Here is a 26,100-nt window from a genome sequence, read left to right as displayed (position 1 = left end):
TGTGCCCAACCATCCATATAATCCTGATCTCTGGACATAGGGCGTGAGCACCTAAATTGGAGGCCAGAATAATGGAGAGTTTTGCAGTCAGGCCTGAGAAAGAGAAGTGAGTCTTTGGGTGATGCACTATGAGGGATAAAGCTCAGGAACTTGTAGGGTAGGGGCAGCACCGTGTTTCCAACTGTGTGTGCTAGAGGAGCAGAGAGAGGAGCCAAGAGGTACTCAACAAGAAACCTTAAGGAAGTCTAGTTACATTCCTGAGGACACTCCTATATCATTATAATAAATGTCTCTCTAGCTTACATTAGCTCTTATGATTTTCTGTCACTGACAAGTAAGAAGGTCAGAAATCATAGTCTTGGCCCCCTTGGAATGTGTTACTCCAGAAAGTTTGGCTGTCCAGGAAGAGGGTGCACCAGAGGCCCAGGTTTCTGCCAAAATGCAATGATGGCAATGAATGTGACCTCTTCCAGACAATAAATGCCTTGCTTGCCACCATTGCAAAATAGAGAGAAGGTAGGAATAAGAGGGAGGCTCTTTACTCTTAGCCTAACTTACATGGTTCTGTCCATGAACTTGGGCAGAGGGGTGAAACACATCTCAACTTCCCCTGAAGATCTATTTTTTTTTTAACTCTCAGAAATGTTATATAACTTTAAAGATATATCAGCCTGTTACATGAAAAAATGGCAAAATGTTCACTAAGAAACAAAACCCACCATTATTTTGTTCAAATAGTCTGTTTGCTCCCCTCTAAAATTTTAGCTTCTTTTGACCATGTTTGTGCAGGCTTAAGGAAGCTGCTTTCCCACTTAAAAATTTAGTCCTTTCTTTTTCCCTAACTTCGGTTTTTCTCTTTCCTAACTTAACATTTTATCAAAGCTTTCACTTTTGGGCATTGCTATTTTATCAGGGAGATTTAAGAAATAATTCCAAACTCCCTTCCGCAAATAAGATTAACATAATAACTTGAACACAGAAAACTCAGTTTGCTCAAACCAACATTATGCAGTCTTGGTTAAAGATGGGTAAGGGCAGAACCCAAGTCGTTTGAAGGTTTTCACGCGGTGCTAACAACTGCAGAGGGGCACGGAGTGTGGGAGCATCACCCCAAATCATTAACAATTTATTCGCCCTCTCTGCCTACAAAAATAGGCAGACAAGCAGGATGACAGGCCTATCCGGAGTGAATATCTTTGTTACAATTAAATGTAAACTAGGAATCGGATCAAAAAGATAATTTTAAATAATCTTAATTTTCTTCCCTCTCTTTGTATTGCGTTGTAGGGGGTGGGTGGGGTGACTCTCTAGTAATTTAGTGACTGTAACGTCTTAAAATAATTTTCAGGAGCCTACGAATCAAGCCGCGGTCAAACCAGCCCTGTCTGCAGGGACCGCGGGCTCCTCGCGCGCCTTCCCAGCCCGGCCTTCGGGCGGGCGGCGTCGGGTCACCGCGCGGGCAGCGGCTGCGGAAGGCTCCCCGGACCCACACTGCAGGAACGTAAAGTGTGGGCATTTGGGGACCCCAAGGGGAATAATGACATCCGGTTTTACAAACCCAAGTGACAAAAAGATCGAGCCAGGCAGGAGTCGAACCTACAATCTTCTGATCCGTAGTCAGACGCGTTATCCATTGCGCCACTGGCCCCTCACACGGGCCCGTTCCCGAGGCCATTTTGATTACAGCTTGGTGAGACCACCCCCGATAGTCACCTCAGGAAACAACGCGGACTACGAAGGAAAAGTACCACAGGCAGGCGAGGGTGGCGGGGGAGTCGCGAAGTCTTGGCACCGCGGGTGTTGGACGCGCAGGCTGGGGTCATTTCCCGGGTCAGTCAGGCTCGCGAGCCAGAGCAGGGCTGCCTTTCTGCGCACGCGTACAACACGCCGCCGCACGCTCAGTCCCCCGGCGCATGCTCAGTAGACACTCCGGCCGATCGGGTGCACATTCTGGTTATTATGCGTTGAATCTCAGGAGGCACGAAAGGTGTCCCGTGTCCCTTCGATAGCTCAGCTGGTAGAGCGGAGGACTGTAGCTGTATTCCTCAGCGGGAGACATCCTTAGGTCGCTGGTTCGATTCCGGCTCGAAGGACACGAGTGTGTTTTTTCCCAGTTTCCGACGATTTATGGCCTTCTCCACAGGGCGCCACTCCAATTACTGGTAACCAGCACTTGGAAGGTCTCGCGCTCTCGCTGCAGTGTGGGCCTGTGGCATCCCGCGGGTGAAGTCCTTTTCAGTTCCCCAGAGGGTACGCGCCGGGGCAGGTTCCCAGCGCAAGTGTGTGCGCTCCGCCGGGGCACCGGCTTCCGCTTGTGCCTCAGCCGTCTATGGCATTTCCCGGGCCCCCAAGTCACACAGGAGGCGACGAACGCCGTGCGGCCAGCGGAGATCTTCTCCTCAGAGCCCCGGGCATCGTCAGCGACCCCAGGGCTCGCTTCGGCCGCGTGAAGCCCGTGGGAAGAGGGATCTTGTGCTCCAGAAACCTGGGAACCCGGAAAAGAACACAGCACAAGTCACACGAAGCCTAGTAGATGACACAGTGCGGAGGGATAAGCTGGCACCTGGGCTCCCCGCCCGCTCCCTTCGATAGCTCAGCTGGTAGAGCGGAGGACTGTAGGCGCGTCCCCGTGGCCATCCTTAGGTCGCTGGTTCGATTCCGGCTCGAAGGAGAGGTGTGTCTATTTTGTCACTTTGTCTTCAGCCGCGAAGTATGACCTAGAAAAATCTATCTTCACGTCGCGGTGCTCTGACCCTTCTCTAGAGGAACAGATCAGCAGCCGTGCCCAGCGGTGGGGGATTAGCTCAAATGGTAGAGCGCTCGCTTAGCATGCGAGAGGTAGCGGGATCGATGCCCGCATCCTCCAGTTTTCTTCCTTGTCCAGCGTGGTTTTTCTTTCGATTCTCTCAGCCCGAACCAGAGCTAAACGTTAGGACGTCAGGCGGGGGAAGAGTAGGGCGAGCCCCAGGTTACCGCTCCGTAAAACTTCCCGCACACGGGATGTTGGGTTCTAGCTGTTTATCTTCCTAATTTTAAAGTCTTAGACCCATTTACTTTGGGAAATTAACTAAGTTGGTTATTTTTATTTCACAAATGGCAGTCACATTTGTTGTCCCTAAGCCTCCCTTGTGATTTGTGATTGATGCCTGCATTTCCAGGGGCCCGTCTGAGGTTAAGCTGCCCATAGTTCGGGGGGGACTCACAGATGGAAAAATACAAGAAACAGAGAAATTGGAAACGGACGCTTATTATTTTAAAAGTTTGCTAAGCCTGGGAAGCGAGACTGTTGCGCTGCGTCTCAACTCCGCACGGCGAGGTGCCCGGCTCGGGGCAGATCCCAGGCAGATACGAAAAGGCACACGAGGGAGAGGCGAGGCCGTGGAGAAAGGCCCTGGCCCGGGGCCTGCTGCGGGACGGGGTTCCAGTGCCGCCGTCCTCCCGGGAGTAACTGTGCAGAGTCACCTAGAGGCGCGCTGGGGGGCGAGAACGATTTGGGAGGGGAAAAAAGTGTTCCATCTAGGGCAGCCCTCGAGCACAGTTTTGTTAAACGAAGACAAGACAAAACCAAACAAGCAAAACAAACACACATACACACACTCTGAGAAATATTCAGAGATTAAACAGAACACGCACAAAGACTTTTCCGGAAATAAATTTGGCCTCTCCTACTCTTCTAGAATACAGCCACAAAAAAAGCTATTGAAGTCATCCTGCAGTTCTCACCGGACGAAACACAAATCTTCCAAAGGCAGAAATACTGTATTATCCTTTTTGAAGATTGCAATAAATAAATCATATTTCTTGTATACCATGAGTACTACTCAGCCATAAGAAACAGTGGTGATATAGCACCTCTTGTATTTTCCTGGATAGAGCTGGAACCCATTCTACTAAGTGAAGTATCCCAAGAATGGAAAAATAAGCACCACATGTACTCACCATCAAATTGGTTTCACTGATCATCACCTAAGAGCACATTTAGGAATAACACTGATCGGGTGTCGGGCAGATGTGGGGGGGAGGGGACGGATGTATACACACATAATGAGTGTGATGCGCACCGTCTGGGGAATGGACATGCTTGAAGCTCTGAAGGGGGGGTCGGGTAAGGGCAATATACGTAACCTAAACTTTTGTACCCCCCATAATATGCTGAAATAAAAAAATAAAAATAAATCATATTTCTTTATCTTTTGTTCATTTTAAGGTCCTAGGCAACCTGTACACTTTTGTTACCAGTGTGTACAACCTGCTGTGGTTTATTGCTGTATCTTTCATTTTCTAGGGTGGTCTCCATTTTTACCTCATTTGATTATTTTCAGTAGTCTTTTAATTGAATATATGGTGAGTCACTGAAAATATAACATCATGATGTTCATAAAAACAAATTTTTAAAGTAAGAGAAAGAATCCTTTAGTCAGATATGTCCCAATTACTAGTTTGGGATTATGGGTGTTCTAGCTGGCTGAGGGGAGGTGCTGGCAGACCAAAAAAGCAAGAAATGAATAATAAGTCAAAGGAATAGGAAGAAATGCACCCCAAAGCACAGGGGAGAACACATGTTTGGGGGGGGTGGCCTAGGCCAGAACTGAAACAACATCTGAGGGTCAGCTACCCAGGCAGGGAAGGAATTCACATAAAAAGTTCAAAGGTCTAAATCAGGAGGCAGTATTGTTTAGTGGCTAGTCAGGAGGGCTGGGAAACCTGGTGGCCTTTCGTGGTTTTCCACTTCCTAGCTGTATGACCTTGGGCAGGTCACTTGACATCTTGACATCTTGGGGCTTCAATTTCTTCATTTGTAAATAGGGATAATAATAATGGTACCTACTTTTAATTAAGCTATAACGTGTAAAGCCCTTAGTACAGTACCTGGCACATAGTAAACACACAATAAACATTAGCTGTCATCAGCATGGAAGGAAAGAAAGAAAGGAAGAGAGGGAGGGACATAAACATAAAGTGTCATTTTCTGGACAAACTGCAGAGATTGGGGCACATTCAGCACCTAGAGGCCTGGTAAACATACCATACATCAAGTGAAGGCCTAGGGAATTATTCTGAGGATTTGCATGTGTGTTTATATAGATACATATGGAAGTGCAGGAAAGAGGTACTTGGATCTACTGTGTAGGGAAAGTAGAAAGAACAACCCTGAAAATACAAAATGATGGTTAAATACATTATGGTATGACCATACAATGGAATATATATAGACTTTGAAATTATATTTATTAATAACTTATATTGACATGGGTAATGTTAATAATCAAGTTCTAAGCAAAGTAGGTACAGAGCAATATAAACAATAACAATGTAAACAAGCATGAATTATCTACAGAAAAGACTGGGAAAATGCATTAAAATGTTAACAGTACTGACCTTGGGATAGTAGGATTATTGTGATTTTTTTTTCTTAAAATTCTAAACTATTTTCTAGGTTTTCTGAAGTAAGAAATTATTATTTTTTAATTGGAAATATAGATGACTCTTAAAAATTAACAGCTAACATTTATTTAGCACTTCCTATAAGCCAAGCACAGTTCTAGGTACTTTACATGTCTTAACTCATTTATTTCTCTCATAAAGAAAACACCAGACCCTGCTGGCTTCAGTGGTCCCAATCTGGCCTAGGCTCTGGAATGTCAATTCCTCCCCACCTAGCATTCCTGGCCTCTCCGGAATGAGAGAGGGCTCAGTCCAAGAGAGCATTCTGTCTGTCATGGGTTAATCATGGGTGCAGGGCACCAAGGCCTTCACTACCCAGTGAGTTGCGGATGGGAGCATTTTACCAAATATTTAAAGAAGAAAAAAATACCAATTATAAAAAAAAACCCTCCAAAATATTGAAGAAGTGGGAGTACTTCCCAACTCATTCTATGAAGTCAATATGATCCTGATATCCAAAACCTGGTAAAGAAATTACAGGAAAAGAAAACTACAGACCAATATGGCTTATGAACATAGATGCAAACATTCTCAACCAAATTTTAGCCAATTAAATCCAACAATACATAAAAAGGAAAATACATCATGACCAAGTGGCATTTATCCCAGGAATACAAAACTGGTTCAAGATCCAAAAAGCAATGTAATTCATAACATCAAATAGACTAAGACGAAAAATCTTATAATCATTCCAGTAGTTGCAGAAAAAGAACTTAAACAAATTCAACATCCATTTCTGATTGTAAAAAACTGTCAGCAATTTGGAAGGGAGAGAAACTTCTTCAATCTGATAAAGGGCATCAACAAAAACCAGATAGCTTACATTATATTTAACAGTAAAAGACTAAATTCTTTCCTCCTAAGATCAGAAACAAGGCACAAATGTCCATTCTGGGTTTTCAGCTATAATAAGTGCAATAAGGCAAGAAAAATGAAGTAAAAGTCCTCCAGATTGGAAAGGAAGAAGTAAAACTGTCTCCATTCACACCTATCTCATTTTTAAAAATATAGATTACATGTTGAAATGATAATATTTTATGTGTTTTGAGGTTAAAAATATATTAATAAAATTGATGTATTTGCTTCTTTTTAGATTTTTTAAGTGTAGCTACTAGGAAATTTTAAAATCATATCTATGCCTCATATCTGTCGCTCACATCTTGTTTCTTTGCACACAGCCTGGTGCTTGGAACACCAGCTCACCAGGTCAGAGAGACAGACAGGGGCCAGACCGCTTCAGGCCTTAGGGACCACAGTAAGGATTAATTGTCTTTATCCTAGGGGCAGTGTGACCATTAGTGGGATTTAAATAAGGAGTGATGTGTGAGAAGAGTGAATTCAGGGAAATCAGTTAGGACGCCGGGACAGAGGGGAGGTGGGGGATGGTATGTGTGGTGAGGATGGAGCCCAGGTGAGGAGTTCAGACATGGGCCATTGGGAAGACCTTGGGCAAAAGTATTTGCTCCTTTTTGGGACTATCACTACTTACTTCTGGCACGTGAATTATGCCAAGAAATGTTCAGAGAAAAGTAAAATATGTTAGTTTTCTAACATTTCCTCAGAGATCTTTATGATGAAATAAAATCTATAAACAACAGATTTGAAGGAGGAGTAATTATCAAGATGGAAAAGAGCTCTCAATTAGAAGTTTGCAAACTATCTAATGAAAGAAATGCCATAGTGTTAGCTTCTGTGAAGTGCTTTTCAACTTAGTTCATTTCTTTTTGATTTTAGATTTGGAAAATGTTTCTTTTCTTTATAAATTTTAAAATCACACATCCTAGCTGCCTATTACCAGACAGACAGCTAAATTGAAAAGGCTGACAATGTAGACAGAAGGAAAATGTTAAATATTTTGTAGATGTCATGAGTCAAGTCCTTAGCATAAGAAGATGTCAAGAATTCTTTTACTGGAAAGAGAGTTCTAGACTGTATTTTTTAGAGTAACTTTTAAAGGTATTATATAGAGGCAAATTCCTAAGCCAAGTAACAGAAAGTGCTTTTTTTGGCTCACACCCTGAGCTCCACGATACGAAAGGAAATAACATGATATCCCCATATATGCCTCTTAGGGTCAGATGGGTCATATCTGGCAGGACTGATAAATAGAGGCTGATGCTTGGAATACCAGCTCATCTAAATCCCAAACGAAGTGCAGCCTTCTCTCCACTGGTCATGTATGGTGTTCTCACTAAAAAACGGGTGGGTGGATGGGTGGATGGGTGGATGGATGGACATTGCAGGGAAGAATTAACAATATCATTGTCTTAGTTTAAGAGGATTTGGTCTGCACAAGACTAGGTGTTGGCCTTTGTTCTGGAATGGGATTAAAACAATTTTCAGATTTAACTGCTGCTGGAGTCTTGTTCCACTCATGCCCTCATTTTCCAGTCGAACTAACTCTTCTTCTTCAGCAGTCCCCAACTCTCTGCTTCCACATGCACATCATCTGCTGTTCTTTCTCTGTTTTAATTATTTAATCAGCCACCAACTTTCTTACTTCCACTGGGCATAAGAAAGCAAGAATTCTCCTTTTTCCCTACCTTAGAGGTAGAGCCAGAAGCAAAATCAATCTCCCAGTTCCTTCTGTTTTCTTTCACCCGAGCTGCACTCTGTCTGCCGTCTGCTTTGCTTTAAGCCCTGTTTTTTATTTGCCTTTTGCTCCACCCTCCATTTGACCAGAAGTCCTTTATTTTGTTTGATGAACAAATAGTTCCTTAAACTAAGCCTGGATTATTTTCAATTACCTGGACTTGTTATTATCCGTGCTAAAGACACAAAGAGAACAAGGGTAAATGAAATGCCAAAGATGTTGTGGAATCCTCAGGAAAGGGAGCACTCCTAACACTGACTCCCTGGGACTCTCCTAATGCCTCCTATTCCTGGAATGCTCCGACAAGAGTTGGGGTTGCGCTTGTAACCATTCTGGGGCCAGCGGGGATTCACGTCACCCAACCAGAGAGTACAAAATCCACCAAAGAGGTGACCCAGTTCCAGCTGAAGAATGCTTCATATGCATTTTAATTTCCCCCCAAGATTTGTTTGTATCTCAGGTCCTAGGGCTGATTGTCCAATATGGTAACCACCACATAATGTGGCCATTTCCATTTAAATTTAAATTAAATGAAGTTTAAAATCTAATTCCAGAATTGCACTATACACATTCCAGGCACTAAGTAGCCACAGGTGGCCAGAGGTTGAACACTACAGAGATAGAACATACCCATCACTGGAGAAAACTCTAATGGGCAGTGCCCTTCTGTGGGTATGGTGGAGCTTAGTAGGTGAGGTCATGGGCTCTGAAGTCAAAAGATATGTCTTTGATTTGTGTCACAGAACTTCGCTCAGCCACAGTTGGCTCAATGGAGATAATAATACCTAATACAGGGAGATATTACATGCAATGCCAGGTACTCAGTATATATTTATTATATTGGCTGTGGTGGTATAATAGTAAAAGTAATTTTAGCATCCCCTTTTCTCCTTTTCTGAGATGAAAGACTCACTGAGGTCTTATTGTATATTAAAGAATTTGGCTGGCCTTTGTCCCAAATTCCTGGGGAGGGAGCCTCTAAATCCTTAGAATTTCCTGAGTGATAGGTGTGTCTTTGTTGTTCATTGTGGGCCCTGATAGTATGCTAATGAGATAACTCGGGATGCGGGTCGGCCACACCAGGAAGACCAACCATGTGATGAAAATGCTGGGGCACTGAGCTGACATGGCATCAGCCTAACCTCAGGGGAGGCAAGGGGGACTGAAGGTAGAGTTCCATCACATGGCTAATGATGTAATCTATTATGCCTATGTAATGAAGCCCTGATAAAAACTCTGGACACAGAAGCTCGGGTGAGCTTTCCCAGATAACAACACTCTGTGTGCATTGCCATGCTTCGATGTGCCAGGAGAGTGATGAATCCTGACCCCACTGGGAAAGGACGTGGAAGCTCACATTTGGGACACCCACCCCCAACCTATCCCTGTGCAATCCTTTGTTAGCCTGGGCCTAATTTGTATTCTTTTTTGCTCTAATAAAGTTATAATCATAAATATGCTTTCCTGAGTTCTGTGACTCCTTCTAGCAAATTATCAAACTGAGGGGGTAGTGGGAACCCTCAACTTTGTAACCAGTTGGTCAGAAGTGCAGGCCTAGGAACCCCTGCGTTTGCTGCTGGTGTCTTGCAGTGAGGAAAGCCCTACGGAGGACTGTGCCCTTAACTTGTGAAGTTTGGCCTAACTCCAGGCTGCTGCTGTCAGAATTGCCTTGCAGGCCTACGTTTTATTCCCCTTCCCTGGCCCCTGAAGCCTGGTTCCAATTGGCCTGGCAGCTAGAGGTTTAAAGAGGTCAAAAGCCCTCTCTGTTTGTTGTCACCCCTTAGTGCCAAATCCACTGTTGGGTGCATACTCAGTTTCCTAGGGACCCACCTCATTTCCCCAGACTTTTCTGGGAAATATCGGGAAACTGCTAGAGGAGGAGAGAGTGGTGCTGATTTCGCTTCAGTTTCTCAATGTGTCTAAACATACTCTTTTTCCAGGCTGGTGGGACTCAGAAATGTGGGACAACTAGGGCTTCCGACCAAGGCAGCTCCCTGTGTAATCACTCCCGGTGGTTTCCAGCCCCTGTCCTATGTGTGTGGCGAGGGCAGGGGATGGAGAAGGGGAGGCTGTGCACCCCTCTGTAGGAGATTAAGCTGTGTTAAGTTTAGCCTAAAGCTGCCTCCTTACGTATTTTAAATTTGGCCTAAAGGTATCTATGTACATAATGAACCATCACCTAACTGGAGGTGTAAATAGACTGTAACCTACTCTTGTAACAAATGATCCAGTCTCAGCCAATCACAGACGGCCAACTGTTCAAACCAGGTTCAAATACGCCCAACGTCCAGCTGTAACCAATCCAGCTTCTAGACCTCACCTTCCTTTTCTACATGTCTCTTTCCTTTTTCTGTCCATAAATGTTATCTGGCCCTGAGGCAGCCCTGGAGTCACTCTGAATCACTTCTTGTTCTGGGGGTATGGAGGGGGGCTGTCCAATTTGCTCAATTAAACTCTGTTAAATTTAATTTGTCTAAAGTTTTTTTTTTTAACAGCTGGTTTTCACGTCTCTGTGGAGACTCAAGTCCACACCAAATTCCAGAGCCTTGAAGATGACTTAGATTCTGATTCAATTCTAGCATTTTTCCTACCTCCTGGACTCTGTAAACAATTTGGGAGTAGACTAAAATCTAGTTCCTCCCTAGAGCAGAGCACTCTGCCTATGTCCCTCTCCCAGCTGCCACCCCCACCCATAGGTGGTGGGTCTCTGAGAACAGGGGTAGCAAGGAGTGGAGAAAAGAGGATGAAGAGGGAAGGTGGATGCTGTTCATCAGCTTGGCTCTTATTCTTGCGGGATTTGTGCTAGTTTCCTGCACAGCCCTCCCCGACAGTTCTAAGAAAAAGTGAAAGACAGAGAGCAAGAAGGAACAGAGAGAATAAAGAAAGAGAAGGCTAAAGATCAACTGTACATCAAATAATCCAACTGGGAATTTTCTACTCCAAAATTAATACTGTTTCAGAGATTTTTTTCCTAAAAATACTGCTAAGTGAGGTTATGAACCTCATTTACTCATAGATGAAAGAACTGAAATCCTGCTAGGTGAGGTCATTGTCCCCAGACCACTAAGCGAGGTAGACACCGAAGCCAGAGAGAAGCCTGTCTCTGACTCACTCTGCAGCCTCTCACCACATCATGTTGGTCAGACTCAGGCATCTGAGTCATCCCCGTGGCTTCCACTTTCATAGCTGCCCCAGAGTCCATTTCCTCCTTTCCTTCCCCACTGCCATCGCCAGTGCCAGGGCTTCATGACCTGTCACTTGAACTATGGGCAACAGGCTCCGATCTGGACATTAGCCAGGTCACCTTTGTGACGAACTGCCCCAATCACCACTGTGAGATCAATCTAACCAACCACTGCTCTTACGGAAATGTCCCTGTGAGAAACTTAATGACATCCTCTTGCCTAATTTATTACGTGTTAAAAACTCTTTAGCCCAGTATTCCTGGCCCGCCAATGCATCAGCAGTGTGCCTGCGCTCTAACTCAAGCCTCCCTGTGCTCTGAGAGCCCCGGCACGCCTGTGCCTGCGTGTCCTGCTTCTGCGCCTTCCCTTGGAGAGCCCCAGCTCTGCCCCACTGAACTGCACATCCATCCATCCCAGTTCCTCGGTGCAGCAGCTCAAACACTTCCCCCACCATGCAGTCCTCCTGAGTCTTCCCACTTGGAAATTCTGCATCTCTAGATCACAGTTTTAAAAAAAATTAATTTTTTAAAAATTTCAGAATATTATGCAGGTACAAAAGTTTTGGTTACATACATTGCTTCTGTACAGTTAGAGTCAAAGTTATGGGACCCGTTAGGTGTCTGGATCATATTTTGTTTTGTGCTATGGTTCTGTATACATGTGTCTTATCTCCCTCCACTATTGGGCTGAGCTCCTTGAGGGTGATGACCTATGAATGCTCATTTTTCAGTTCCCAGAGCCTTGTGCAATGAACATACATGATAAATTCTCAATGAACGTGTCTTAAGGGAATGAATTCCTTCTGTAAGAACAGGCTCTGCTACAATGTACTTTATTTGTTCAAGTGCTTTTCCTTAGATTGCAAAGTCTTTTACTTTCATAGTAGAAACTTCATCTTTCCTAGGAAATATCTCACATATTGTGTTCAGATTTCCCTCCCATAGCCCATGTAATGATAAACACTTTTAAATGCCTAGGCTAGATGAACTCAAGTAACTCAGTAAAAATTTTCACCAGTCCCCTTCTTCCCTGTCATTGCTAAATAAATATTGAAAGGAATAAAAGAATTCTCCAAAGATCCCTGAAATGTTTATGAATACATATAACCTATTATTACTTAATAGATCTTATTAGATTCTTAATAAGCTCTCCGTGCAAACAACACTAAAATCACACATAACCAGTCACACCACTCTACCCTTTACTGGTAGTTAACTTTATACCAGGGATATGTTAACACAATATGTTCCTTGTCCAAAGTTTTTAAAAGTCAACGAGAAATAAAAATGCAAATTATTCACAGATAAATAGACATGGATTTCTTTTTCATTTTTGATCTGATTTAACATTTTTAAATACAATATACATTGGCTAAACAGTTGCTTCCCAAAATCCTGGCCAATGTCAGAATTAATGTTTCTGACTTAAGAGCAGACCAAGAATATAAAAAATGACTAGGGAAACTGTCATTTAAAAAATCGCCTTGGAGGAAGGGGCAAACACAAAGGAGTGTAGGTATTTCCGAGGCAGATAAAACAGATACGAAAGCAGGACTCCATCCTCACTGCAGTTGTTAAGGGCACTCCTATCTGACCCCCGATGTGCGGCAAAATGAAACAATAGCTCTGCCACCACCACCCCCCTGCCCCTCCCTGTGCCAGTTGCTACCTTAGTACTGATTACTGTTGCAAACTAAGTTTAGATTTTTAAAGACTGTCAAATTTTCTTTCTGTATTTGGGTGTGTGTAGAGGGGTGGGGGGGCTGCAGGATGAAAGAGGTTCCAACCTTCCCAGGGAGGAGGAAAGCAACGTGGAAGAGAAAAGGGCCTGCTAGAGTTTTATGATATAACTTTTTTTCTTAAATAACTGGATCATCAACTGGTGTTTGAACTTGTGTGTGTGTGTGTGTGTGTGTGTGTGTGTGTGTGTGTACACTTTTATGCTGAAATGATTTGAATTCAGCTCTTAAATTGGAATTTTCCCCAGACCACAACCCTGGCAAAGATGAAATATGTAACACGAAGGACGTCTTTTTTGCTGATTGTCCTTGTGAAGTCAGGATAACCATTTTCAAGGCCTGTTTTGTTTGTTTTCACCTAAGGTGGTGTTATGCTACGATTGGTGACTAGGTCCCTAAACTCTCGAGGCAGAAACGGTGTTCTTTATACAGTCAGACTCTCGGGCCGCAGTCTGCCCCTTCCCGGAGAAGCCCGTCACCAAGGTCTAACTGAGTGCTCACAGAGGGCACAGCTCCGTGACCAGGCATGCACATTTGCATTTGTTGTTGACAACTGTCAGCTCCCGGTCCTCACAACCTCTGTCTAAATGGGGTTTGTAATCCTCCTTCCCACCCACTCGCTTCCCTCCCTTGGGCAAGAATGTTGACTCTTGCTCTCCATCAGCTGTCAGAATCCATCCTCCTGTCACTAGCTTATATGGACAAGTCAGCCCACTGCCATGTGACCGTAGGCTGCTAAAAACAGCTCCAGCACCCGCTCCGAACCAGGGCCTGAAACAATGTCCTCCACTGGGAGAAATGTAAAGGACACTTGATCACACAATCCTCGGAATTATTTCCAGGAAACACTTGCAGGAGCCATTCGGAGCACCCTTTCCCTGGCGGTGCACGCGGGGACGGCCAGGAGATGAGCGCATCTTTGAATTACAAGTCTTTTTCCAAAGAGCAGCAGACCATGGATAACTTGGAGAAGCAACTCATCTGTCCCATCTGCTTAGAGATGTTCACAAAACCCGTGGTCATTCTCCCTTGTCAGCATAACCTGTGTAGGAAATGTGCCAGTGATATTTTCCAGGTAGGTTTGTTTGGAATTTGGGGAATGGAAAACATTCCCTCCTCTTGGAATCAAGCGCTTAACACTGAGGTGAACTCCTCTAGAATACTTTATAAGGCTGCATTTATTTTCAAGAAAAACAAATTTCTTTTAATGATCTGCTTTGTGCGTTGCTATCCAGCTCCTCCTTACTCCTACATCTAGTTCTATTTTAATGCTAAGAATCACATTTGTTTTTTAAAAAATCCAAACCATTGAATCTGTTTCAAAATTGTAAATGAATTACCGCCCAAGACATTAGTATGGAGTTTCTGGCTGGAACTTTTGGTTATGAAAACGTTGGCTGGAAAAGCACCTTATCCTGACAATGGCACATTGCGGATGACTGTGGGTAATGGCTGGCCCGTGTTTCAGGACCACTTGCTGATAAGGCCCAGAAGGATTATCTTATAGCAAACTTAAAATAGGAGTTCATGTTGTTTGTAGTACCAGAGAGTGAAAAGAAGTCTCAGAAAAGCTGTCTTGAGGCATGACTCAATTCCTCTTTCCCTGCTTGGCAAGAACAGGCCTCTAACCCGTACTTGCCCACAAGAGGAGGCACCACTGTGGCGTCGGGGGGCCGATTCCGCTGCCCATCCTGTAGACATGAAGTAGTTTTGGACAGACATGGGGTATACGGACTTCAGAGGAACCTGCTGGTGGAAAATATCATTGACATCTACAAACAGGAGTCCACGAGGTAACCCTCTTCGGTGTGTCAAACCCATGCAAGGCTTGTTTTTGTTTGTTTGTTTTAATAAGTTGCTACACTGAATGCTTGTTTGCCAATCACAGACTGATTGTTTTATAGGAAAATGCTTTTCCAAGTCAGTCCTTCCCAATGGGACTGAGAGTTGCTCATGGGAAGAGAGAAGGAAGCTGGTGCCCATGCTTTTGTATCAATTTAAGACTGACGCGACTCATTAGCACTAATCCCTTCCAGATGGTGATGCTGAAAGAGGCATAATGCTGCCCCTCCTCCCTTAAAGACTAGTATGACAGACATTTTAGTTATTTTTGCTCTTCACGGGTCCTTTGTAGCTCCAGATCCTACAAAGCAGAAAAATTCTAGTATAAAACTTAATAGAAAATTAAGTATCGGAATTGGCATCTTCCAAAATAGCCCAGTTCCTAGTTCAGACAGTCTTGTCTTAAAATTGTCTGGATGATAATAAAAACAAAATCCCCTAACATAGTTTGTTACCATATTGACTCCATGGGAAGTTGCAAAGCAAGGCATAGCCTTGGCCTTTAGGGACTTGAAGTTTAGAGGCACTGGAGGAAAAAAAAAAGATGGAGTTTAGATTATGTTTCCCTATTTGTTAGATTCTATTTACTGCATATAGTCTTAGCATTCACTTGACTGATATGCTCTCTCTCTATACATACACATATATATGCATATATATGCACACATATACATATATACATACATATATATGTGTATGTATATATATCTCTCCACTCATTTAAAAAATAAAAAAGGCTTCTTAATCATGAACCACATTGGCTATAGAATTCCTTTCCTAGAGACAACGCAGTGGAGTTTGTTCCTAGAAGGCACGGTGTGAAGAGCCCTTTTTTCAATTGTGTACAGGTCAGTCCGGTCCACAAAGCTTGATAGCACATTGAGACCATCTAGAAATGGCCTCATTGTGATTCTGTTAGGGGACATGTATTTGTGGAACATCTGCAGGGCTTTAAGAGGTTTGCACTCTTGGAAGGAGAGCTGTTCTATAAATCTAACATAATTATTGTAATTATTATGGCTATTAGTTTCTGCTTAAGATCCAAAACTAAATTAGATAGTACCAGGATACAGACTGGTTTGGGGAAGAAAAAGAATTGCTGATGACATATTGCAGAGATTGCAGCCAGCTGCTTCCCTTGCTTCCAAGGTCTCTTGACAAGAATGAAAGTACCAGTGTTGTTGTTACTTTCCAGATCTTATCTCATTGTATTTCATGACTTTAAAATACAAATACACCCACTATCTCTTTAAAAATTTAAGCAGCCAATTAATAACCAACCAATTATTAAGGGAGTTTATATAACAACTGTTTCAGTGCTTTGTACAGTGCCTTGCACAGAATAGTTGCTCCATAGGTGGCAGCTGATTAAGTAACACCACAAATATTCTTACATGTTCTATTTATCGCAATAATTTTCTGTTTTGCCATTTGCCACAGTGGGAACTTGAAATGTGAAAAAATAACAATACTTGTTATGAAATCCAGAGAAGAGGAGTTGTTGAACTTTGTAGCATTAGTAAAACTATAAGACACATTGTTACCTTAACTATAAGTCTGCTTGTTGTAGCTGCCAAAAATAGTACCCAGGGACTGGAGAGCAAATTGCATAAAAGGAATGAACCAAATTGCCAACAATACAGCGCATAGCTGATTGGACCAGGAGTGTTTTTGTGATTTTTAAATTCTTATGCTGTTGTTTCTTGAACTTGAGACTTGGCTTTGGAACAGTTTTACTTGGTAGCAAAACCACAAGTTGCCCAGAGGGCTTAGCCACATGTCTGGGCATAAACCCAGTTGTCCTCTGAAGGCTGGCAGCCTTATCAGATCAGAACCCTGAGCCCCAGAGTCTATTAGAAGACCCTGGAATAACCTTGGATATGCAGAGTAAGAAGAGCTCAGCTCTGGTCATTGGAGGCAGCAACAAAAATGGGAGGGGGTGTCAACGAACTGTGAAGTACTGGTCAACTCTGACCTCCCACAGAAAGGCTAGAGACCATAGGTCTCTATAAAACGTAGCTTTCTTATCTAGAATTCTGCATGGTGCTGAACTAGCCATAGTTTGGGGGTGGGGTGGGGATGGTGGCAAGAGAAGGCACTATTTTGGCTAATATTAGTAATTAACATAGTCATAATTAACTTTAAAATAGAATAAGTAAAACTACTCTATGACTATGTGCTATGTGTCAGACACTATTCAGGGTGCTTTGCACATGATTTATGTGCATTCTTTAATTCTCACCACAATCCTGTGAAGTGGTGATTATTATTATTATTACCCTATTAAAGGTTTTCAATATTTTAATCAAAATAATTAAAATATATAATTTAAAAAATTAAAACAGTACTACAAGGCCTACTTTTTCTTCACTTCCAAGTGTCACTCCCCAGAGTCAATCACTTTTAATTCTTTTAGTTGTTTTTCTGCCATTTATCACCGACGACATGTATGTGCTACTGGTATGCTCTCATTCCTTGATTTTTCAATTTGAGACATTATCTATTGACTTTCCACAGTAGATGATCAGGACTGGGCCCTCACATGGCTGGGCTTTGCCCTCGACTTGGGAGTTCCCTTTACTCTCCCCTGGATTGAACTCTTTGCTTCCTGGATCCCAGGTTTCCCTCTTTGTTGGTTTACTCTCTTCTTTTCATGGAGCACATCCTCAAGTAATCTCCTAAAAATGTGCACAAAGTCCTCCTCTTTTCACACTTTCCACACTTCTGCCTTCAGGATACCTGGCGCCTGCAGTTCCAGACCCTTTCCAGGGCTCTACAGCTCAAGTCAGCTTGCTTCTCGCAGGCTCCTTCCCTGCAGGCACTTAGAAGAGCTGAGATGCAGACATCATCCAGATGTTCCTAATTTCCAACATCTGGTTGCTATCTCTCTGCTGTCATCTTGCTTACTTTTTGTGCTCACTGATTTATACCTCTTTGTTTCATTACTCTCATTTTACTGGGATTTCAGCAGAAAACATAAATAAATAAATAAATGCCTATGTTCATTCTGCTATATTTAATTAGAAGACCCTGAGTCCAATTTTTAGATGTGAGTAAAAATTGAGACCAAAAGAGGTTAAGTAATTTGCCTAAGGCCACACGGCCACCACACAGAGAAGCTGAGCTGGAATAAAGCTTTAAGGTCCGACCTGACCAATACCAGATGCTCACCCTTCAGGAGACCCTAGGGTGGTCCTGGCAACCTCAGAGACCAGACAGGGTAGGCTACAGAATCCTTCAGTCCGGCCTGACCACCGCTGTGAGCTTGGCCACTCTCACTTCATAAATATGTATTTTACATCTTTATTCTACATGCCATTATTTGTCTCCAGTCTGTTATATGTTTTCAGTTGTACAGAGGTTTTCATTACACACTCATTTATAAGTGGGTGGTGCCTCTGGGCCTAGGTAGCAAACGAAATAAGAAGAACCCAATAAGTAATATGGGAAATAGTTCTCAGTGCATATTGTACCATTGGGACAAAAAGAATCACAAACTAAATATAGAGCCTTATGGCTGTTTCCCCACTTTCAATGTTTGCATATACTGCATAGGCCTGTGCTCTATGACACTGTCTCTAGTCACAGCTGTTGACATCAGAACAGCATGTGGGGCACAGGCTGCCCTCAGGAAATGTCTAGAGAGAAGGAGCTGCAGAAGCACAGCCGTGCCTTTTCCAGTAGATGTGCTCCAGACTCTTGTTTAACCTGCACCTGTCACAAGGTGGAGATACACGGGAGGGAAGGGCTTCGAGGAGGAGAAGCCTTTGACCAGGCAGAGACCAATTTACCAGTCCTAATCTCTAGAAAGCCTCCAGAGGGAGTTGTCATTTATTAGCAGAGTATTCAGGATGTTGTCTGGTCTCTTCCTTTGCCGAGTGCCAGGTGACCCTAGGCTTTCCCTGTATTTCCCACCCCCTCTCCAGCTGGGCGATGCTATGTTAGAGCACAGGGACTACTGTCCATTAACAGGGCAATTTCCCTTTCACCTTCTCACTTATTAATTCAGCAAGTATTTGCTGAGCCCCCCTCTATGCAAGGCACTGTTCTGGGTACTGGGGCTCCAGGAAAACAGAAGATACCCCCATGGCCCGTGCCTCACAGAGCTCTCATTCTAGTCGAGGAAACAGATCTGGACCTAAGAGGGGGGATAATTTTCTCAATTGTGGAGTTCACTTGCCTTATCTGAGTTCCAAGCATATGGTCGAGTCAGGCGACCATAGACTTCATGGAAAGCATATTGCTACAAGACCAGATGGAAATCCCTTTTGTAAAAATCAGATTCCAGGGTCTTGAAACTGGAAGTCCATGCAATTTCCTCATCAGACCCAGGGCTTCCCTCAACGTTTAACCCAACCCTGAGTACTGGACTTCTTCCTAGCGGTGTAGTGAGATACATCAGCACCTTCTCTGACTTTCTCTTTCTGGTGCTGCAGATATATGGTACCACGCATCAGTATCAATGGTGTTCATTTTTATTCACCATTCACAGTAAGAAGTATGTGGTACATTGTGATCCAGTGACCATTTACATATATGGATGGATATACAAATATATACATACACACTTATACTTTTGCTATTCTATTCTATTTTGATTCTAACAATGCTGGTCATGACCCTCTAAATTGATTTCATAGCCCATAATAATTGATTTCATGGCCCATAAAAACCTGAAGTTTAAAAACAATGTATCTCTAGAACAACTAACAAAATGTAGCACCAAATCTAAGATATTTCTAAATAAATATAGGTTTGAGACTATGAGGAAAGCTTTGGGATTGGAGTTCCTAAAACAGTTCTGAAAACCATTAACAGCCTCAGTCTTTAGATAGGACATCTCTAAATCCCTGGGTATGTATAAGGAGGCTACACCTCCCTCTTACACACAGCTACTTCCGACCAGCACCTCCCAGACCAATAATCAGAAGATTTCGGTTCCCGCTGGCCACTCTTTCAGGGGGAAAAAGTGTTTCCTGTGGCCAGAGGCTGGAGGAATAGGATTGAGCTCCCCCGCAAAGCTGTGCAAACTTGAGATTTATTTATCAGCCACCAACCCTTCTTTGCTCGTAACCGGAAAGTGTCTCCTGAGAAGCTCGTGAGCGTGGGGACACGGCGCTGGAGCAGGCTCCCAACCACTCGCCAGGGCCCAGGGTTTGACCTTCAGGAATCTCAGTAGCCCGTTCCCAAACCTTAAATAACTCGAAATAGGCCAGAGTGGAAGCACACCACGGAAACTGGCAAATGCTACGAATCAGAGTCTCCATGTCCCGGTCCCAGTCCCAAGCAGGTGGTTAGAGATTTGTGAGCACGCCACTGCTAAACTCGTTGGGAAGCTGAATTTGGTGAGCTCCGGGGACAAGTAAGGGCCCCTGGGAGTCTTCTAGAATGGAGTTGCAGGGCGCAGCACCAGTGTCCGCTGTGCCCCAGGACGAGTTGACGGACTTTTATCTGCCCACCTCCTCGCAGGCCAGAAAAGAAGTCCGACCAGCCCATGTGCGAGGAGCACGACGAGGAGCGCATCAACATCTACTGTCTGAACTGCGAGGTGCCCACCTGCTCCCTGTGCAAGGTGTTCGGCGCACACAAGGACTGCCAGGTGGCTCCCCTCACTCACGTGTTCCAGAGGCAGAAGGTAAGAGCTGCTCTCTCACCGCCCCCCTGCCCACCCCAACAAGCAGCACCTTCCAAGTGCCAGTGTGACAGGTTCCTTGCTGGGCACGTGGCCGGGGCTGGGTGCCCTAGAGGGCGGTGACGAAGGCCGGACACGGCAGAGGTGCGGAGTTTCAGGAAGGGTGCAGGAGAGCGAGAGAGTCGCTGTTTTTGCCCCCTTTGGAGGTTGCTGGAGATGAGTATTGTTAGGGAACCCAGCCTAAGCTCACACTGGTCAAGATTATTTGAAGTTTAGACTATGGAAAGAAGTTACAGACTGCCTTGTGCTAGCCCTCATACTACCTGAGCCTGTTGCTAAAAGTCCCCGTTTGAGTAGGTGCATCCCCCTTGCCCCAGGGCCTCAGCCACAGCCCCTCATCCTGACCATGGACAGCGTCTCCGTTAGCACAGCACCAACCTGCCACCCTGGTTTCATGCACAAGTGGGCCAGGGCTGACCCACTTGGTGCAGATGAAAGTGGGGTTGGGTGCTCCAATGGGCGCAGCCGCTCTGGGCGCTGAGGATTTGATCACCTCCACCTCCCAGCTGCTTTCAGTTAGAATCATCCTTCCACGGTCCGTCAGGGGTTCCCTGTGAAGATCAGAGTTGGAATCAAATTTGGAAGCCAAACTCTTGAGCAGCAGTTACAACCAGTAACCAACTGCTGAAGAAGCAGGATTCTGCAAGTTATCTATAACATTTGTTTATTTCTCAATCCACTTACAATTTATTCCCCCTTGTTCACTCCTCACATCTCCCAAAGTCAAGTTAGATGACACCTGTTTCACACTGCCTCCCTCAGAGCCCTGGAGATTCATGAGAGATGGACAGGACAGACTGTTTGTTCCACATCCTGTTTGGCCAAAGCAGCTTTACTTTTATCTACAGGTTTCCATATTGACTTCCATTTGAAGAAAGGGTTCTACAGCTTTGAAATATTTTATAATTACTGTTCTGGTCTAACCTTCTTCCTTTAAATGTGAAACAATTAAGGTCCAAATTGATATGTTTTGCCCAACATCATCGAGCAGTTAGGGACAGAGTTAGACCAAGGTCAGAGGCGTCTGAAGTCCCCATTCAGTGCTCCCTGAGGCTCCATAACCCAGCCTCGGGAAAGGGGTGAATATGAACAATAGGATAGCTTCTCAGGGCAACAGAAAAAAGGAATTCCAAAGTTGACATTATCCCCCTAGAACCAGTAGCATGTTCCAGTTTTATAAGTCTGTAATGACTTAGTCTAGTGTGTGGGTGTTTATGCGTATATATTATATACTATATTCTTAGCATAGTAGGCCCATAATAGGTATATGTAAAATAAATGAATATTTACTATGTACATTGCCCAAGTAAAACTGATTCTGAGCTACACTAGGCAAATAATTATTTTGGGTCCCTAAAGTCATATATTAGACTCCATTACATTTACAAACCGTACTTAGAATTCTTTAGCTTGAACATGCTATTCTCAATGGCCTGTAATTCAGTATTCTTAATGTTTTTAACAGAGTCTCCATTGAGAATGTGGTGAAATCTATGAAACCTCTTCCTGCACAAATGAATTCATATACAAAAGTTTGCTTGCAATACTGGAGGGTTCAAGCCTCCCTGTCACTCCCTAGGGGTTGCATGGACCCTAAGAACACATAAGGACAATACTATTAAATATGACTAGTCCACAATCAGTGGTGACTGGGAAGCCCCTAGATCTTGAGTTCTTCTTTTCTCTTTGTTTAGTCTGAGCTCAGCAATGGCATCGCCGTCCTTGTGGGAAGCAATGATCGAGTCCAGGGAGTGATCAGCCAGCTGGAAGACACCTGTAAAATTATTGAGGTAGGTCAGGTGACTCCCAGGGGGTCTCAACCAAGCCTGCAGCTCCTGGGGGTTAGTGGCTTCCTCAGCGCCACCCTAAACATCCCCATTCCGACATGTCATTCTTTCCTTATAGAATGGCCTACTTCCCGCTATGTCTCTGAGATACTCACCTCTTGGCACAGAAAGAGAAGTGATGACATGAGTCAGTGAGGCAGATTTTACCACAATTACTAGGGTTGTTGTTGCATGTGTTCTTCTTTCTTGTCCAACTCCTTTTGAAAGATTAGCTGCAAGAAAAATCAATTCTGCTGGTCATAGAAATCAGTGTTGTTGCTATTATAGCAAACTTCCTTGACGGAAATCTCAACTGTCTTAAGGAATGCTAGTGAGTGCTTTAGAAAGTCATGTGCAGGTTTGAGGGGCACATCTGTGCTCTAACAGCAGTGCTGCACAGGGCCCATCAGGAGGAGAAAGATCTGCCTGACTGTGGTTAGAGACTGGCTCAGTATCTGGGAGCTCACAGAGGCCAAAGTTCTGGCTCATTCATCTCTGTCTGTCCTCTGCCTGGCCCAATGCCCGCACATAATAAACAATCAATAAAAACTTGGTGGATGAATGGATGGCTGTTTAGCTCACATTTGAACTTGGCATATAAGAAATAGAGCAAATCCACTTTTCCCTCAAGATCAGATAAATCACGTAATTACTCAAGGCAAAATGTGGAAGCCTGAAGAGGTTTAGCTGTGTGGCAGGTATCTTTTCAGGAATTGAAAATTCCCAGACTAGTTACAGCTGTGCTGAATGGGGGGGGAAGGGAGGTGCAAGAGGCCTGGGTTCAAGTCCAGGTCCCTGGTTCTAACAGCCAGAGAAGTCTGTTACTGTCTCCCTGCTGTAAACCCTGGGGTCATTTGTTATTTTCGTTGGACCTCAGTGCCGAGGGTGGAGATGTTATCCTGCTCCGTCCCTGGCACACTGTTCTCGTTGCTGTGTGCGAGGCTTCTCTTGTTACTGTTTGTTTCCCTTTGTTGCCATTTCTCACTCCTGTTCTCCTCCCCATAGATAACTTCTCTGACATGTTTGATGTTCTATACATATTCTTAAAAATGTGTATTGTTTTATATGTATGTCTTTTAATTTTATAAATGGTATTGTGTTGTATTTCTCATTCTGCTTTTTAACTTTTTTTAAACTAAGCATTATGTTTTTAAGATCCATTCGTGTTGCTACAAGGACATTTAGTTCCTCAGTTGTTTTCTGTAAAAGTGGGGCAACCTTAGTACCTAATTTATAGAGTTACCATGAAGAATGAAGTAAATAAGCAGAAGCTAAGTGCTTAGCAAAGTGCCTGCCATGTGGCGAGTGTCTGATAAATACTCTTCTTACTACTTTATCATTAGAAAGGCAAATTCTAGTAATCCTAGCACTCTGGGAGGCCGAGGTAGGAGGATTGCTTGAGCTCAGGAGTTCAAGAAAAAGTAGCCGGGCATTGTGGCGTGCACCTGTAGTCTAGTTACGCGGGAGGCTGAGGCAGGAGGATCACTTGAGCCCAGGAGTTTGAGGTTGCAGTGAGCTATGATACTGTCTCTGCACTCTGCCGGGGGCAACTGAGTGAGACCGTGTCTTTAAAAAAAAGAAAAGAAAGAAAGGCAAATTCTATTAAAAGCCAAAGGCCATTTCCTAAATGATGGCTTCAAGACATTAGCCATAATTTTCTCATTTTAGATTTACACATCATTAAAATCAATCTCCTTTCTTCTCCACACTCATATTCCTGAAAATATCTACAATCAATCTGGGATCCTTTTATAGAAGGCAAGTTTTCTCTTGGTGAAGAGCCTAAAGAGATTCAGAAATGGACAATATAAACTTTTTTTGTTTGTACTTATTTACAGTAAAGGGCAAATACAATTTATCATTAAGCCATGAATCAGCAGTCCAGTGTGGTCCCACGTTGAGCGTTGAGTGTATAAATAGGAGCATGTTGCTTGTGGGTGAATGAGGTAATCTCAGGCCTTTATCAGAGATGTCTGCTGGAAGGAAGAGGCTTTCTGTCTGGGACGGACAGCCTGGAGAATGCACACGGGAGAAAAGCCCTGTGGATCATGTTTGGGCCTTGAGCAAATGCAGATGACTCAGGCTCCGTTTAGCCAGCATCGGAGGACACCAAGAGGGTGGGGAGAGATTCTCAACAGGTTTTCTTCATAGAAGCAGGTCAGAGGCACAATAGGAATCACTGTCTTTATTCACTGAGAACAAGACAGGAGGGAACAGGTTTGAAGTTAATTCGGCAGAAGGGATTAGTGTGGATATCAGGAAGAACTTCCAGGGTATGAAAGTCAGGATCATTACTCCATTCTCACTGATAATAACATTCATCAGCACGACACACTTTTGTGAGTATTTTGACAGGTTACTAGAGGAGGGTGTATAATCACTCCTTGCAGGGCTTTAAGATGTAGCTGCAACTTGGCAGGAGTTTTAAAAGTGTCCATACTTTTTCTGTTTATTTCACTTCGGTTATCTTATCTTAAGGAAATAAGATGAAAAAGCAAAGCAAGTATTTATTTATATACACTGTATAGGATGTAAACATTCATACACAACACTATAGAAAGTACATCATGCACCAAATAGTGATGTTTTGGTCGATTGTTCAAACCGCGTATATGAGGGTGGTCCCGTAAGATTATAATACAGTATTTTTACTCTACCTCTACCTTTTCTGTGTTCAGATATGCTTAGATAAACAAATACTGTGTGTTACAGTTGCTCACCAGTACAGAAACATACTGTACAGGTTTGCAGCCTAAGAACAATAGGCTAGAGCATATAGTCTGGCTGTATCATTTAGTTTTGTGTAGGTACAAGCAATGATGTTCCCACCAGGATGAAATCACCTACTGACACATTTCTCAGAACATATCCCCATTGTTAAGCGGTGCATGACTTTATATATTCATATATAACCTCCTATACATTTTGGGGAGAAAATGAGGAAAGAAAAACACCAAAAGGTTAAGGGCAGTGAATAGTGGGACCGCAGGTCATTCTCAATGCCTTCCTTATATATTCCTGTATCTCACATTTCTATTAAGTCTGATATTTTTATTAATAATAACCAGTAAAATAAAGAACGAATGAATGAATATGACTCGCATAAGCATGGCTCTTTTAGATCAGTTTAGGTGGTTCATCTGGAGACGTAGAGATTGCCTAGAAGCCCTGTGGAGGTCTCTGATTTTATGATTCCTGTTTGACACAATATCTTCTGTTTGAAGAGTCCCTGAGGACAGAGACACTGCCACAAATGGCCATCCTGTGCCCCTGTAATTGCTGAGGTGATCTCCCACAGAGCCAGGTCTATACCAGAGGCTCAGCTTCTTGCCAGCCTGCAAGGCAGGATGGCATGGAGGGAAATGGTCCTGCCTTGCAGAGTGCGTGAATTCTGTCATTAGGGACACAGCTACTGTGTCTCCTGCTCTGCCGGGGTTGTTGTTTCCCTTTCTGGCTTTGCTCACCACCTGCTTGGAAACATTTTCAGAGAAGCCAGGAGTGGTTCCTGGCCAGAGGGTGGGGAGCTGTTGTTAAAGGATTCCCTTTTCTGATTGGCAAGGAACTCCTCAGGGATGGGAAATGGAGCAGCCCCTGGGGTGGGCACTGTCCTTCCATAATTACCTCGCCTCCCCGCCTGGGGCCCTGATGCCTGCCCTTTGGTAGTAGCGCCTGTTCCTTGCACTGAATATATTTAGAATAATTTTGTCCCTAATCATGGAATGTCTTGCAGGGCTGGCCCAGGGAGGCGTCTGGCCCAGGACCAGCCCTGGAGCCTTGCT

At 43.8% G+C, this 26,100-nt stretch overlaps 1 protein-coding gene and 4 non-coding genes across 6 annotated transcripts in view; 4 read left to right on the top strand and 1 right to left on the bottom strand.

Moving 5' to 3' along the window:
- Positions 1-1,575: 1,575 nt before the first annotated feature.
- On the bottom strand, positions 1,576-1,648 carry TRNAR-ACG. Its single transcript has one exon. It is a non-coding gene; the product is annotated as a tRNA-Arg (tRNA).
- A 351-nt stretch (positions 1,649-1,999) lies between these two features.
- Positions 2,000-2,093, top strand: TRNAY-GUA. The gene is made up of 2 exons: positions 2,000-2,036; positions 2,058-2,093. It is a non-coding gene; the product is annotated as a tRNA-Tyr (tRNA).
- Positions 2,094-2,582: 489 nt separating this feature from the next.
- TRNAY-GUA lies at positions 2,583-2,671 on the top strand. The gene is given in 2 exon segments: positions 2,583-2,619; positions 2,636-2,671. It is a non-coding gene; the product is annotated as a tRNA-Tyr (tRNA).
- Positions 2,672-2,793: 122 nt separating this feature from the next.
- On the top strand, positions 2,794-2,866 carry TRNAA-AGC. The gene has a single exon. It is a non-coding gene; the product is annotated as a tRNA-Ala (tRNA).
- Positions 2,867-13,500: 10,634 nt separating this feature from the next.
- Positions 13,501-26,100, top strand: part of TRIM55 (tripartite motif containing 55) — a 42,894-nt gene continuing 30,294 nt past the window's right edge. The window contains exons 1-4 of one of the 2 annotated variants that reach the window (XM_045560580.1): positions 13,501-14,036; positions 14,582-14,754; positions 20,273-20,438; positions 22,190-22,285. In XM_045560580.1, the coding sequence (XP_045416536.1) occupies positions 13,869-14,036; positions 14,582-14,754; positions 20,273-20,438; positions 22,190-22,285 (603 nt within the window). In that variant the 5' untranslated portion in view covers positions 13,501-13,868. The remainder of the gene's footprint in view (positions 14,037-14,581; positions 14,755-20,272; positions 20,439-22,189; positions 22,286-26,100) is intronic. The other variant, XM_045560579.1, reaches the window with a different exon arrangement.

The sequence above is a fragment of the Lemur catta genome, chromosome 9, assembly GCF_020740605.2.
Source record: "Lemur catta isolate mLemCat1 chromosome 9, mLemCat1.pri, whole genome shotgun sequence".
Taxonomy (NCBI): domain Eukaryota; kingdom Metazoa; phylum Chordata; class Mammalia; order Primates; family Lemuridae; genus Lemur; species Lemur catta.
Note: the sequence above shows the minus strand (reverse complement) of the source record. Positions and strands in the feature narration are given on the sequence as shown.